Source organism: Watersipora subatra, chromosome 10, assembly GCF_963576615.1.
Source record: "Watersipora subatra chromosome 10, tzWatSuba1.1, whole genome shotgun sequence".
NCBI classification, from domain to species: Eukaryota; Metazoa; Bryozoa; class Gymnolaemata; order Cheilostomatida; family Watersiporidae; genus Watersipora; species Watersipora subatra.
This window is the reverse complement of record NC_088717.1, coordinates 5,568,340-5,585,796: the sequence shown is the minus strand read 5'-3', so window position 1 is coordinate 5,585,796 and position 17,457 is coordinate 5,568,340. Positions and strand designations below refer to the sequence as shown.

The 17,457-nt window shown below is 35.3% G+C and overlaps 1 protein-coding gene across 4 annotated transcripts in view; it reads left to right on the top strand.

Annotated features, from left to right (window-relative positions):
- The window catches only part of LOC137405811 (MFS-type transporter SLC18B1-like), an 89,800-nt gene that overhangs the window by 44,448 nt on the left and 27,895 nt on the right, over positions 1-17,457 (top strand). For 2 of the 4 annotated variants that reach the window (XM_068092223.1, XM_068092225.1), the window contains one exon: positions 17,304-17,452. The exons of 1 other annotated variant lie outside the window; for it this stretch is intronic. In XM_068092223.1, coding sequence (XP_067948324.1) covers positions 17,304-17,452 — 149 coding nt within the window. Of the gene's footprint in view, positions 1-6,801; positions 7,049-12,054; positions 12,151-13,739; positions 13,983-15,607; positions 15,677-16,317; positions 16,406-17,303; positions 17,453-17,457 lie in introns of those variants that run through there. One more of the 4 variants, XM_068092222.1, reaches the window with a different exon arrangement.

Genomic DNA, 17,457 nt, shown 5'->3' with positions numbered 1-17,457 from the left:
AATATGCTTCTTGAAATCCGACTTGTGCTGTATTTTTATCAATGTTTTTTGATGCTATTGATTTTTCAAAATATGTTAAATTATCATAGTTGATGTACCGGATTAAAGACAAGCAATGCTTTTAAAATACTTTGCAACTAATACAGGTCAAAGATCTATGTCGGGAACAATTGGACAGTCTCTTTCGCTTTACGTTTGTACTTTTTGTAGTCTTCTATGGGTCACCTATAAATTCAATACAATATAACATCAAGTGTGTGTGCATGGGTATGTGTGTGTGCGCGCACGCGCACACACACAAACACATACAATGATTAAATAATGCCTCCTGCGTTTCAATCTAACACATAGATATTGTAAGAAAATTAAAGAGCAAAGCCACAATTGGTTTTATTGTCTACAATCTGCCTAGCTGATTGTCTTGTTTTACTACCAAAATAAGTAAGGAAAAGTTTATTATTCTCAGATGCTAAAGACCTATACAGCACGACCCTCAGATATTTATATACGACTTTAGGCAACCAAAATAGCTGAAAGTTGCAGACGCAAGTGAATTGCTTTCAAGTATGTCCGTGAGAATTAATGGCAGCTGAGTAAAAAAATGGAGAGTGTGAAAAAATTGTTATTCGGATAACGAGGCTCCAGCACATTTTATGGACTATTTAAAAACTAGGGCTAAAAGAGTTTATTTAATAATATAGCTAATCACATAGTGTAAGAACTAGGCTGGCTGTTTAACAAAATGGGTCAACGATTCGAGCACTAAATTTAATGCAGGGACCATGCATTCTTTGCTTGTTTTATAACTCATAGAAAAATGACACTAATGACAATTATGCTTCTCTGCTACATAGTACGTGCACTACTTTCTATTATATAACATCTCTTTCTTTCTTTTTTCCTTTCTCTTTCTGCGTTTTTCTTTCTTTTTTTCTCTCCCTTTTGCTCTCTCTCTCATTCACTTTCTCACTCTCTCCCTCCTTCTTCCTCCCTTTTTATCCCTCTTTCTTCCTCCCTTTTTCTCCTTCTTTCTTCCTCTCTCACTCTCTCGCTCATTAACATTCTTTCTGTCTCTCTCCCTCGTTCTTCTCTCTCTCACTCTCTCTCTCTCTCTCTCACTCTTTCTCATTCACTCACTCACTCTCTCTCTCTCACTCTCTCTCGCTCTCTCTCTCTCTCTCTCTCTCTCTCTCTCTCTCTCTCTCTCTCTCTTTCTCTCTCTCTCATTCTCTCTCCTTCTTTCTTCCTCTCTCACTCTCTCGCTCATTAACATTCTTTCTGTCTCTCTCCCTCGTTCTTCTCTCACTCACTCACTCTCTTTCTCTCTCTCTCTCCCTCCCTCTCTCCTTCCCCCCTCCCTCTCTCTCCCTCTCTCTCTCTTTCCCTTTTTCTTCCTTTCTCTCACTCTCTAGCTTTCTTGCTCTTGCACTTTTGCTTGTGTCCTCGCTCTCACTTCCTAAAAACTTGATCAGCCATGCGTGAGGTGCATTTTGGCTCACCTTTTAATAATATATTGAGCATTTACATTTATTTACAACCACATGAAGGAGATGGCAACTAGATGCTCAATTTTAAGAAATAAGCAGTGTTCACCGGATCCTACTGGACCATCAAGGCATATGTATTATATTTAGTGAAATTTTAAAGCATTCTCTGATGACATACAGTATTTTCTGGTCTTCAGTTTTACAAGTTTTACACTATCCTCTGTCATTATGGCAATACTTTTATTATCTACAAGTATTGACTACTTGTGTCAGCACTTACACTTCTTGACTACTTGTGCCAGCACTTACACTTCTTGACTACTTGTGTCAATACTTACACTTCTTCACTTCTTGACTACTTGTGCCCTCATGTAAACTTTGTCATTAGATAACATTTACTGCTGTGTGAGAAGCATGTGACACCTGGCAGATACTTCACTTTTAGTTTCTAGTTTGTTACAAATATAAAATAAACTAATTTTGTTTGATACTATAGTGACTCCTAGCTTCAACTTTTATCTCAGTAAGTTAATGATGTAGCGGATAAGGAGTTTGACCTCTCTTGTGACAGACATCTTTCTCTGTATTCTAGCTACCTTTGCTTTTACATATAGTTTATCTTACGGTTCATTTGCTTCACCACCCCTAGATTATTCCATCTAATGAGTGACAACTGTCGACAGGTACGATTTACTAATTACATGTTGTGGCTAGAAGCCTGTCATGCTCAAAGTAATGATTATTTATTACAGGTCAATATAGCAAAAAGTGTGAATGTTTATAGCAACTGGTCATTAGTATTAGTATGGTCAAGGTTCAAAGCATATTAAATAGCTCATACATATGGTTGTGAGTGCACAAAATAAATGACACTGCAAGGAATTATCAAATATAGATTAAATATACTTCTATAATGCTACAATTCATGTGTATGATTTTATTAAAGCTCTGGCTGGTCCATGCCTCATAATACTTGTGCATATTTTAAACTAAATAATTGATATTTGATTGAGGTTTACAAATTTTGATTAAAATATTAAAATTGATTAGAACTAGCTCATGTCCAGTAAGCTTTCTTTTCCCATACACATGTCATTTATTATGTAGATGTGATTTGCTCAAATCGCAAAAAGATTTTTGCGGCCACAAGTGACTACATCTAGAATTTCAAGTAGATTACTACCAATTCATTTCTACTAGGAAATGCCAAGATATGATAGCTAACAATGTCCTTCATTACTACTAAGGGTCAAATAGAAGTACAGTGACTTCAATAGTCTCTGACGAGCACACAAAGATGCTGGTATATGCATCATGCAGCTCAACAATCGAGCTTAAGAATTTGCGTTCATTGCGTGCCCGCATATGGCCTACTTTGGATACAAGAGATAAAAATGCAGATCGGCATTGATGTGTTAGAAAAGCAAAGGTGAGTTCTCCATATTTTATGTCATCTTGGCAAACTATAATAATACAATATTCCATGCTTGGTTAACAGAATACCAGATGGATGCTAAGATGTTAAAACTTTACCAATTTCACAGTGAATGCAGGATGAGAAGCCTTTCTAGGCAATGCAGACAATACATAACAAAAACCCATTTCAGCTGATATAAAAAATTTCATTCACTTATAACAATTATTTAAAAAATATTATAGACAACTCCTTTTACAATGTTCCACGTAATATCTGTTGTTTTAACAGAGAAAGGTATTTTCAACACAATATGTCAAAACCATTTATTCGATTTGATTGAATAATTGTTGCATTTTTCTGGTTCTTGTATTGCGCAATTTGGTAAATATATCCATTTAAAATGGAATTATTGCAAATAAAATAACAATCAGCAAAATAAAGCTGTGCTAATTCAATTGTTGTTTTAGGATTTCCCGTCTCGTGAATTTGTATAATGATAAACTTGGATAGGCTACATAAGACATCAAGTTCAGACATTTGAAAGGTTTTGTAAGGTGGTTTGTAATGTGGGTAACTAACAACATATTAGTGAATAATTTATCTAACAGAAGACATCTGTTAACTATGGCTACCAGTTTCAACTTTTTAGTCTAGTTGTCTGAACTGATACTGTTCACACCGAACACTAAATTCCTTAACAGTTAATTTTAAGGAATTCGTTAAAGTTAATAATTTCATTATCTAAATTTTTTAAATAATGAAATTATTAACTATACATTGTTCAACTTGAGCATTTTAGATCTATTATACCGGTTAGTAAATGCAATTAGCAAAAGGAAAGCTTTTGATGAACTTGCGCACAAAATTATTAGGTTTATCAGAAAGTATCTGTATTTTTCTATCATTTGTGATTGCTTTTAATGTTTGAGGTGATTTGATTGCCAGGATGTTTCAAGATTAAAATCGACAAAACCTGATCGCGGTTAAAAATGATGAGATCAAGCTAATGTGAGGTTATGATGTCTATAGTTGCAGAGAGACCAACAGAATAGAGACACATAACGCTGCAGTTTAAACACAATACTTGATATCAACTATAGCAATGATATCAACTACTAAAATATTGTGTGCGTTCATATTTAACACGAAATATTGTTTGTGAATTTTGTCAAGAAAGGCTATTTTCATTTAATTATGAAGCACATAAAATTGCTACTTTTGACGAAAGTTTTTTGATATTTCTCACTCTATAGTAAACAGCAAGCTTGTAACAATAATTATGTTTCACAAACATACACTAAATTCTGCTCATTTGTATTTAATTTATTTACGGCTCTAAAATGACCTCTAATAAAGGAACTACCCTAATTTATTTATTTGGTGTAAAAACTTGTAGCCAAACCTGAGAATAGTTGATGAGTCAGTTTCCTGCTATCACTGTCCGATTAGACACACGATTGCATCAGCCAATGAGTGACAAGCGATTGAAAGCCTTTGCTAGTAGATCAGAATGTTCCAAGCAAAAGCAACAATAAATTACAAATGAGTGATTTCAGAGAAAAGTTTAGTCTGTTTTTATCTACTGAGTGCAAAAGTGTAGTTATTAGCCAATCACAGCCAGTGTGGCTCAAGATTTGCTGAGAACGAGCAGCTGGTCACATAAATTATTTTATAGATATTCTATTTTTCAGACATTATAGTTCGCCTGAACATTGGACAGCTATTTTATATATTTATGATTTTTCGTAAACTTTCAACAGCCTTGTACAAGATATATTGCCCTAACTTAATAAAAAGAGCGCAATTAATCCAAAGACATTATATACTAGCGTTCAACCAAGCAATGCTTGAGGTTTCTTTTATTTGCAGCGCAAACTGTTTCTCAACAAAAATCCACGAACGCGTTTATTGATGGAAATTATCCTCAAGACAAGCATAGATGGATTCTCGAATATCTAATCATATAAGTTGTGGCACATTCTATAAAAAATGAAAGTGCTAAGATTGCCACTTGATCCTGGCATTGCTTAGAGTAGACCTGCTTTTCACCTTGAATAAGCCGTAGTGAGTCTGTTCTTATATCTCCTCCCTTACGTGAGAATGTTTCATAACAGAAGACATTTCATACTATCGCAAAGATTATATTCTTCACTGGTAGAATGGGGCTGAGTGGTGAGAGTAGTAGAGTTCACTAAATCGAATGTCATAAGTTTGTGACCCTTAGAAAGTAGCCTTATATAAAGCACTTCAGCTACCGCCTATATATAATTTATTTCAGTGCAATGGTTTCAAGCAAGTTTATATTATCAGTTTCATAATATAGCAGATAATTATCAGTGATATTAACCGAAGTGGTTCGTGCCATGTTTTTCCTAAAAGAAAGATATAATTATAAATAAGATATACATAATAAGATATAAATATTATATATAATATATTACTAATATAACATAATATTATATTAATATAATATACTATTGTATTTATATAATATATTATTATATTAACATGATAATAAATATATATAAAAATAAGATAAAGAATCTTGTAATGCTAATTGTAATTTTAGTATATTACAACTTATCAATTATTTCCCTTAATAGTAAAACATACCTAGTTAAGTCAGTGACTCCGGAGTAGAAGAGATTACTATTATATTATTATATATGGTGTATATTATTATAAATTGAATTATATTCACTCAACAGGCAATGCAAGATGATCCACTCATATGTTTAATGTTTAATGTTTAACTCATACGATTATGTTTAATAAAAATTTATTTCTCTCTGTTATTAAAATATATCTTGTTGATACTCAAAGATTAAGCAATTACATGTACTTACAACTTTCTGTAGCTACCTGAAACTATGTGCTACTACCTGTGGATACCTGCAACTTTTTGTGACTACCTGCAACTGTCTGTGACTACTTATGACTAACTGCGACTGATGACAATATAATAACTTTTCAATGATTACTTAATCTGCATTAACACACGAGTATAACAACCAATACCTGAAAACCTATATTAGTAAATACCAATTTTATATTGTGTGTGCGTGTGCGTTGCATGTGGTGTGTGTGTGTTGCGTGTGTGTGTGTGTGTGTGTACGTGCGTGTGGTGTGTGCTTTGCATGTGGTGTGTGTGTGTGTTGCGTGTGTGTGTTGTGCGTGCGTGCGTGTGTTGTGCGTGTGGTGTGTGTGTTGTGTGTGTGTGTATGTGTGCGCGTGTGCATGTGGTATGGTGTGTGTGTGCGTGCGTGTTATGTGTGTGGTGCGTGTGTGTCTGTTGTGCGTGCGGTTTGGTCTGTTGCGTGTCTGAATAAACACTAAGAATCTTTTTAGTCAATTTCATCTAAGCTTTGCATGCATACGCCTTGTGTCTTTTAACAGATAACTAAAAATGCTTGGTTTAACCTTCTGGTTTCTGAGAACCATCCTTTTCCACACTCACCTGAGAATTATCTGATTAGTCTGGACTAGTCCCTAATAATTGTAGAGATTGTTAGTTTTTGGTACTGTCTAAACTCTAAAGTATAACATCTAAATATTTGCTCTGACATCTCCTGAGTACAGTAACTGCATGCATTTGGCACGCTCACACTGAACATAGAAGCACTATTAATTAAAGTTCTTGTGCTTCCAGTATCAGGTTCACGAGATAGTTTCTCCTTAACAATTATTTGGTTAAAGAATCGTGGATGAATAAGATAGGAGGAGAGGGCTAAAGAATTAAATGAAATCAGGTCAGGTAACCAATTGCCGTGGTGAGTGGATGGTTGGCATGGCAACCACTTCTACCCACTGCAATGATTAGCTAATCAAATTCAAACCATTAAGACCAATAAAATAACCAGCTTATTTTGAGCTCTTTTAGTACGTTTGCGCTGATTCTCAAGGCCAGATCATGGCTCAAAAAATTTTTAAGCGGTGTTTTACTTCACGCAGAAGTTCTGATGATGAGGCTATGCAGCTAACAGACTCGAGCAGCGTAGAGACCAATGACAACACTCTTAACAACGAGAACTCTTCTCATGGACGATACACAAAAAGAGAATTGATTTTACTGGCTTGCTGTCTCTCTTCTTCTTTCTCATCAAATGTAGTTCTCGGGCTACCTGCACCCTTTTTACCCCATCTGGTGAGTAACAAAAATGCTGCCTAGATGCGTAGCTTAAATCGTATGGAGCATAATCGAATGCAAGCTGTAAATATATGTTGCAGTAAAGAAAGCGTCCTGCACTTTGAGTGCAAAAAAAATGCTGAAACTGTGTACTGTTGCATTGCACTGTTCATAAGAAAAGCATAAAGAATCGTGTCAAAGTTGAATATTTTTAAATTTTAAGTTAATTCAGTTCATTAAATCTTGCTTTGTTTTTATTGAAGTGTTTGTTCCTAGTCGATGCCCTTTGCATTGTTTGTAAATATCATAGACTAATGGTCGGTATCTGTGTTTTTAGTTTGTATTCTACTAGTCGAATGTTTGGGGTTGCACGGGTATTAAAACAGCTTATAAATATGGGCAGGTAATGTAGTTGCCTGCTACTTGCTATCAGCCTGGCACAGTTTCAATAGCTGAATGACTAATTTGAGTAAGCTAATATTGCTAAATTTACTAATAAGAGCTTTGAAAGCAAGCTTTAGTGACGTAACACCATAATGTTTAGTGCTATGCCCATTGTAACCTAGATAACCACTCATACCGTCAAATGAATCAATTGCATCTCACTTCGCTCAAAGACTCAGTTTGTTGCCTGGTGAATGGAAGGTTTCGAGATCAAATCTTCTGTGATACGAATTATTTATTGCTATAGATATCAATCCCTACAGCTGAACAGACAGAATCACAGACGACGCACAAATACTGAGATTCATATATAAAGAAAATTCAAAGCTTGAAGATTAGTTAAGCAAAGCTTTAGCTCACACAAAAAAGTTTAGTTTAGTTTAACAACTAACAATAGCAACAAGGGAAACAAAAAATAATGCATTAATGCATGTAATATATTACTAGAAATTCCACTGTCATACAGCCCACGACCAAAGTGATATTGAAAAAAAGAAAAGGGTACTGATGGTTGAGAAATGCAATATTAGCAGTCAAATAGGATAACTGCAATGGTAGCTGTAATGTACTGGGTGTGGGTGCTAATATATACAACAAATAGCAATAATGAAAGGAAAAGATTACATTGTAATATTGTAATGTATGTAATGTACGTAATATATTAATATTAATACAGTAATGCATAATTATAATGTACTGCATCGCATTTGATGTACTGTTTTGCACTTATACTAAGCCAACAGTATATACACATATACAGTTTATATAAATAGTGCTACTAATGAAATCCAGTTGATGTGTGATCTTTACGTTAATAACAGCTGTGTCTGTCTGTATGTCTGTTTTAAGCTAGGGCTAGATGTTGGAATCAAACATTGCTATAAGTACAATTCAAACTCAATATATTCAGCGTATTAGACTGACGCATTCACACCTGTGTCAATTGACAGCCTTACCCTATTTCAGAATATTTGTGCAGCTACTTATTCTTTGCATTTTATTGTGATACCTGACCATCTCTCACAGCCTATTAGACTCAGTGGTATTAGTAATAATAATATGAATAATAACCAAGGTTGACAATGTTAACAAATAGTATTAACAAGTGATAATATCAAACTAGTTGAACTGTGAAAATCTTATGGTTGTGTATTGTTTATGTAGTTACGACTTTTCAACACAGACAATCAACAGTGCATGTTAGTTTTTTGTCGAATATTAAAAAGCTGAAAGAAATCCATGTTGATTTTTCCCTCATCTTTAATTCTCCAATAAAACAGATAAGAATAACAATAGCAAATGAAAATAGCAATGATTTAAAATACATAGAGATTACCAGTTTAGTTATTGTTAGTTGGGTGAGAAGGAAGACAAGAGAAGCCTGTTATTGCAGAGTTGATACAGTTATAACTCACATTCAGTTGGTTTGAATAAAACTTGTCAACCTCAAGGTAATGCAGTCCATTTGATCCACATTCTTGACTTTCACAAAACATGCTGCAAGTTTAGTGCGAGATTTTTAACAAATTCTTTCTCTACGCATGACCTACATGTAGTTGACCTTTCTAATCTGACATTCTACAACAGGATACAGATGGTACATTCGTGCTTCACTGAGTTTGACCTCAGAGTTTGACCGTGGTCTCAGATGAGGCAATACATAACTGATAGGGCTTATGCAACTTTTTTAATCCTCCACAAAGTCCAGTAGCAGACTTTTAAGTACGGTCTTTCACCTGTCAGTCACATTATAAAAATAATCATCCTATTTATCTGTCAGCTGACATCATTTTCAAATTTCAATCAATCAGCTACAGATATATTAGTACCAAGTTTGAATACAACATGGCTATGACATATAAAAGTTAGTTTGTTTTCACCACAACTTGTAACAATATAATACAACTTGCTATTACTACAGAGAACAGTTATGATAGCAGGTATATTAAAGCTACTTTGTTGTTTTACCAACATAAATAAAAAGAATAATTGTACCATGAATATATACTTGCCTTATCAATCGACATGGACTTACACATGATTTTAATATAGTCTATTTTAGAAAGTGTCGATATTTTCTTATTGTTTGCAGTCTTTTTGATGTTTGAGGTGATCTGACTTCCAGGATGTTTCAAGATTAAAATGGAAAATACTTGATCGTCGTAAGAGTATATGATAAGCAAAATATCCAACAATGCTATTTGGATGTTTGATCAACTTTAATAAGATTAATAACTGCATCTTGAATGTACTGCCGTGGCTGTTAAGTTGAACTTGTACAAAATTTAATATATTTATCAGAAAGTATTAGTATATTTTGTATAACTTCTGATTTTTTTATGTTTGAAGTGATCTGTCAGGCAAAATGTTCAAGATTAAAAGCGACAAAACTTGACCATGGCTAAAATGTTAATAATGCTAAATATCGTAAGTTTAGTCCTGCTTGGTAGTACATGCTAGAACTCTGTGTCGCAGATATATGTGGACACAAATGGCAGCAGTGTTTACAAATTCAAACCAAATATTTTTAGATATAAGATTGTCATTTGTCACCAAAACTCTTCCATTGGTTTTTCTTGCCGTGAATTTTTTGTTCCAGAGTTATTCTGATAATTAATGCATTTATTTAGAGCAAGCATCTAGCAGCTTACTAACTAATAGTCTGAATGTGTTTCTTGTTATTTTTAGGCTATTGTCCCTAACCTGTAGGAACACAGTTTAGATTCAATTACCAACCTTGTCAAATGGCCCAAAATCTCAGGTCTGACTACATCTGTCGTTGTATCACATTTTCTTTTTGGAAAGATTTTATCCTTTCAGGCATGGCAATAATACCACTGCCTATTTTTTATTTTCAGCGCTCTAGATATGTAAGGAATGCCTTCAATGAGTCACTGAATTTCACAATGTTGATGTTTTTGTCAATCACATGTACGTCTGATCTACTCGAGCGGTCAAATATGTCAAACAAATAAGCAAGACTTATTCTCCATTCTTTGTTGTGTAACCGTGGCAAGTATTCCGTGTTGCCCTGATCTATACAGAGCAACCATAAAGCTTCTGCAAATTCAAAAAGGCGATGCCTTGCATAACCTTGAGATAGCCATCCCAGATTTGTATAGTACAACAAGACTTGGTGAACCACGTCTTTGTGAAACTCTTCAAAGCATTCTCTTTAAATACCGACCGAATGCTTTGAAAAGCTATATAAGAAAGAAGAAAGTGCCGGTGCCCTTTACTGCCCCACAGAGTAAAGATACCGGGAGAGGGGAGGGGGGGCTAAGCAATGAGAGGTGTACATATTTTACAAATATGTATGGGTACATGGGATCAAGGAGTTCACATTACAATGAAAAACACTCAGAGAGACTGCTAGCTATCTCTGCCTTCGTCAGCTCATATGGGCTTGTTATACAGATGAACTAGTGTGGTGGGCTTTACCCCTTTATTGTCTCGGCTCCATCAGATCTTTGTTCAGCCAGCTCAGTAGGCAGAGCTGACTAACCTACAGCTGAGTCTCCTGCTGTAACAAGACTCTGCCCTAGCGTCGATCCTGGGATCGGCTAGGCAGCCAGCCCTGGTCTCTGCGCTCTCTCGCCACAAAACCATAAATTGATGAAATTGACAATTTGTATTGCCAGGTCTGATCCAGTTTGCAGCGATTCTTGGAGAGTTTCAGAAGCCATGGCCTGGCAATAAATCATACAGTGGACACCTTTGCTATCTGGTGGCAGTTTTCACCAATCCTTGCAAAACAGATTTTGATCCAAGCATTGCAGGTGTTTCATCTGTGCAATAATCACAATCATTTTTTATTTATGCCTTTTTTTAAAGAATTTAAAGAGTTCATTCATTATATTAAAAAATTTTGTGGTTGTTTTTAGTGATTCACAAAACATGGTTCTTCTTTAACTGCACCAGAGTAGGCGTATCTTACAAAAAACTACCCCCTGGACGCAAGAGGCCATGCCTGTTGATTCATCAGTTGAATTAAAAACAAGGCAACTGTATCAGATTTGGTTTCTTGCACCAGTCGCTATTTAGAATCGAAAGACCTATTAGTAAATCATTCCTCTCAGGACTGTATTGTGCTAGAAAAAGCCTTATTGCCAGCTTGTTTGAAGATTCTTTTCAGAACACAATCTCTGCCATCTTCTAGGCACAAGCCTTTGTCAATGTTTTGCCAACAGTGTGTAAATTCTTCAGTTTGGCTATCTCCAACGAGACAACATATGACGTTTTAACAACTCTGCCATTTATTTGTTGGAATGAACCAGTCTATAATTTTAAGAGCTTTTGCCGGAGCTGTGTTCAAATTGGGGATGATTTAAATATTCAAATAATCAAATATTTAAAACAAATAATTTTTGTAGTAATTCATTTCAGTTTTAATTTGATCTCGACAAATACAAAAGTGATCTGACATTTGATTTACACAAATAAAGTGAAGTGGATTAATAAACAAATTGAGTTGCTTGCGGAAATTTTCAGTCATTAGGAGAATCATTATTTGGTTATAAGTGAGGCTTTATAAAACTAGTTGTAACTTTTTCAGGAATTATATAAAATATATGTTCTAGAATGAGTACCATAACATTCAATCTGACATCACTGGATGGGTAATGGGTCTCATGCCACTAATCCAGATGCCGATGAGCCTAGTCTACGGAAAACTGGTTTGTATGTTACATGGTACCTTAGAGTAATGATCTCAAATCATATAGCTCAAGGTACTTGGAATATTGAGGTTGCAATGAGGTGAGACAATGGCTATCCGGCTTGGACTTGACTATAGATGAGCTGTTTGTATGTCTGTGTGTATAACTTTCTATTGGCATTGTATTAATCAACAAATTGATATTTTTCATTGGATGCCAAAAGAAAAAAATGAACAGATAGAAATCAGGAATTGAGTAAGTTGAACAAAAGAGTTAATAATATTGCGGGGGGGGGGGAAGTTGGGATAGAGAATGGAGTAGACAGCCAATGAAAATTATGACACTGTATTAGTGAGTCAATGCCGTCTAAATCAATTGTTGATTTAATCTATGAACTCTGAACTGACCTCTGACTCCAAGTTGATTGTTGAGTTGACAGACGGTCATCCAAATGACCCCTGACCTCCACGACCTCTAAATATGACCTCTGACCATGACGTCGATTGTCAATTTAATGTATCTCTAGTCAAGTGATCTCTGAGCTCTGTCTGTTCTTACAAACTCAAAGCCTTTCTTTGATCTCTAAACCGCAAACATTAACCTCTAATTAGACATATGGGTTGAATTGTAACCACTGATCTGCCTAATGACCATGACTTGCTTATAACTTGTAAGTCAACTTTTGGCTTGCCTCTAATCTAAGAGCTGGCATATGCCAATTGTCTCCAAAAAAGCATTTTATAAGTTTAATGTGAAAAAAGTAAAGACTTGAACAGCATACAATTCTATAGCTCTATATGTCTAATAGGAAGGGTAGGCGAGAATGCTGCTAATCTCATGAACATCTTGTCTCCATGTCTTAACAATATACTTTGTAAGGGTTGGCCACACATTTATAGATGCAATTGTAAGGTTACATGCACCAAGTCAATAGACTTCTAGTAGCTTATGGCTCTGAAGCTAAAATAAGTTTGTGAGCTTATAGACTGATGGTCACCTTTCATATCTGACCTTGGCATTGTTCACAGCTACCAATTTATGAAGTTGGCAAACTTATTTATAGGTCATTTATAATCATAACTTTCTGTCGCTGAATGTTTGGCTTTAAATTCAGATACTTTGTCTTATAGCAGAATATAAATGATTGTGTGTGACACTATGCCCTGCCATTTTAAAAACAAACAATGTGTTGCTCACAACAGTTGGGACTGTTGAATAACTTTATATAAGACTGTCCTTAAAGGGAAAATAAACATTATAAAAAACAGTAATTTTGGAGATTCAAGTCTTCATAATTTCTGGTATTTCCATGCACCAAAATACACTTTAAAAGTATAAGAAATGCATAAAAAGCTTCAAGACGTCAGCTGTGGTTTTCGAACCATCTGTGTATCCTTAGTGTCGGCCTGCATAGGTACCAAATAGGGCATTCATGTGGAAGAAAAAAGTACTTCATGCTATATGTCTGCACTTAGTTAGCTCCTAGATGCCTGAAAAGAAACGTATGACAGTGATAATTTCATGTATTAAATAATTTTTAGACTAGACATTTGACTAAACTATAAGTGGTTATTATGTCTACATTACAAGACACTTTGATTGGACAGATGGCGTACATAGCGGTGAAGAGCATGCTAGTAGGGGGAGTACTTTCACTCGGTGTTTCCACAGTTGCATTTGGCATGCTGGAGTACTATCCTTTACCACCCGATGATGCATCCATACAACCTGGGTTTCTTATTATTGAGATACTACTTAGAATCATACATGCGTGTGGCTCAGCAGCAGTAATTGTATCAGGACTTACTCTCCTAACAACAACATTTCCACATAACACCGCAACTGTTATGGTAAGATTTTGTATTCATCGTTGTTCTGTTTCATAAACTTGCTAAAGTGTTCAACTTGTAAAAAAGAGAAATATTTTTGGTTAGGCTCATCTATACAACATATCTGTTTATAGCCGGACACACTTTCTAGGAACAGCTACATATTGAGGTAAAAAAGCGTTATAAACAGGATTAGAACTTGCAACCTTTAGCTTGGTAGACCATTTATACTCTAACACCTGCCACAATCAGACTAACTGCACAATCCCTTATTCTCTTGTGCTTTATCGGCCATACTTGATGTTCACTCATGGCACACTAAACTGCCAGAGTCGTAGCAAATGCGTCTGTTCGTCCGGTGTCACGCTCCTCAGAAATAAAAAAATTATAGTACCACGGATGCAAAGGCTTGATATAGTTTAGCTTGACTTTAATCACCAGTAACTTTCTTCGTAAGCGACGACCTTCTATTTTGCTGTTTAAACTTGTTTGAAGAATCTTTTTCAAGAGTTTTCGATTTCAAATAAAACCCCATAAAGCTGTGCAAAAGAAACAATGAGGATGAGTGAACATGTCAGAAAATTAAAAATCTAGAAAAGTGCAGCATGAACTTCTCTCAGCTTTTCAAATGGTCAACCAAAGACTAACATGAGCTGGCGATTGCCTGTGTTGAAGATTGGTAACTAAACAAAGATTACACAACCGTGAAATTGTCACTGGTCTTGCTGGCTCATTACTAATAAGCATTCCGGTTCTAAACAACAATGACAACCTTGTAACCATGGCAACTATACTGTTTATAAAGATTAAAACTTGAATTCAAATTGTGCATAAAACCAGAAGCAGCTTTCTAAACTGTAGAAATGGGCATACAAACTATTTTCAACTTTCATTCATTCTTCATCTATGTATATATAAATCTCAGTGTTTGTGTCATTTGTTATTCTGTGATTCTCTGGTTAAGTCTGTTTAGTTCTAGTTATTAAAATCTTAGAATGAAGAATCCGTATCACAGAAGCTTTGATCTCGGAACTCTCCATTCACCGGGTGATAAACCAACCCATTGAGCTATGCGAGATGCATAAGTTCATCGGGCGATATAAGTCGTTATCTAGGTTACAATATGCATAGCGACTGCGTTTTGGAGCAACGTCACTAAAGCTTGCTCTCACATCTCTTATTAGTAAGTTCAGCAATACGGATACATGTCCTAGCTCACTCAAGTTAACCATTGGCAATGTATTAGGCTAATGACAAGTGGCAGGCAACTATATTACCTTCCACAATTTATAAGCTGTTTTGATACCCGTGCAACGCCAGGCATTTGGCTAGTTATACCTAAAAGAAGCCTACAAGCTATATGCTTTCCAAAAAATAGCTATCCGAGTTATCCATCTGTGTTCACTAGCTGGATATATCTGGTTTGCACTGGTTGCAATATAGGACACAGTATTATGTAAATGATATAGCAAGAAATGACACATGATATAGAGTATAAAGCGATACAAACTGAGCTATAAACTAGGACACACGAATGGTGTCGTGGTAATCCAAAATTTGTGTTACCTCTCACATAATCAAGGTAACTTTGTGCTATGTCTGAAGTGAATGAAAATATTCAACAGCGAAGGCTGGTGATGTTGCAGGGCTATGCTTCAACAGCTATGGGAGTGGGGTTCATGTGCGGCCCAGCAATAGGAAGTGGATTTTTTGCAGTAAGTAAACAGAGTATTAATATCAAAGACCATTCACAGACCTTAATAACCTCTTGGTTATCATTTATATTGACTTCCATAATATGAGTTAAAGAATGTTTATAGTTGTATCTGAATACGAGCTGGAACAACCATTTGCTAAATGCATCATAGTTTTTTTGGCTACTCTAATGCCACGCACATACATGTACTCGTAAGACAAGGTAAGGAAACGTGATTAAACAAACGGTAATTCAGTATACTTGATATTTCATGATTGTAAAAATAGCTCTTGATGATATACTCGTAAAGTTCATGGAAAATTCTTCTTATAAAGTTTGGATGTTTAAGAAAGCTGGTGACAAGTAAATCATAAACAATGGATGACTGCGTTCTGTGAAATACAGAACTGGTAATCGTATCAACTGGTAATCAGAACCCTGTTTTATCGTACTTATATATATATTGAGGAGGAGCACACAACTCTTAGTATCACTGTTTAAAAGACTTACTTGAATTCCTGTCTAAACCAATAGCTCTGAAAATCATTTACAGGTAATTTGAACATTCGAGAATGAGATGATCAGTTTTCCTGCTATTTGCCAAATACCGCTGGTTGGTTGGCTCTATACCAAATTATATAGGCCCATATACTTCTTCAGATTGGAGGATTTTCCGTTACATTTGCTGCTATGGGAGCCATGCTTATAATTCAGTCTTTTGTGATTCTGTGCACAGCGCAAGCGCCTGGTAAGTTTGTGAAAGCTTTCTTGTCAACCTCTGTGTACATAGTAAGGTTTCATACAATGGCCGTTGTCGTTTTTATGGATACTAATACCCAGCAGTCTGGTGGGCCGTGAAAGATTTGAAAGGCTCACCTCTCAAATCTTTGAAATTTGGCCATGAGAGGTATGTATTTTATTAAACTAACCTTCAACTTTCAACTCAAACTTTATCACTTATGTGTTTTCGAACTCATTTTTACTACAACTTATAATGAATAACGCTGAACTTAAATAGCGAGCAATCCATACCTCATTCAGGCATTGTGAAAGGTTATTTGGGCAAACAGCATATTGACATTTCTGTTATTTCGTTGTAATCAGTACAAAAACTGTCAAATTTCAACTTCTTGGGAACTTCTGTTGATATTGCATGGCAGAGAAAAGTCGAAAAAACTCGTCTGCATATGGAGAGGATATAAAAAACATCATATTCTATGTCATTAAGCAAAAAAATCTTATAACAGGTCATCGGAACATGAAGGCTCACTGTATTGATTAACAACTGAGCGTATGCAATCGGGAAAAGAATATATAGTTTATCGTACGAGCGATGGAAATGTGGTTAAGCCTAGCCTTGTGGTTAGGTATCCGTGTTTACAAACTTGTGGTTGTAATCTTGGTGAGTTCAAATCTAGTTCAAAGCATGTTTTTAGATTTTAATTGCTTTAGCTGGACAGACACAATATGACAACAGATGACAAGAAACAAACTTTGAGATTTATATATATATATAGATTGTCTAGTTTTTAGTAGTCTTTTGACATATCATTGTGTTTTTTTAAACATTTGGTAGAACCTCTATGTTTTTAGTAACAGATGCCTGAATGTTAAACTTCGTCTCATGCCAGCTGATGTTGTTGCAGAAAGTGTAGGAAGAGAAGAAGGTGACAAACCATCAGTGATAAAACTACTGAAAAATAAAACCATTTTTATTGATATACTGCTGATGACGCTAGTTGGCGTACTGTGGGTCAGTATTGAACCTATTTTAGAGCCAGAGATAAGGAACAAGGTATG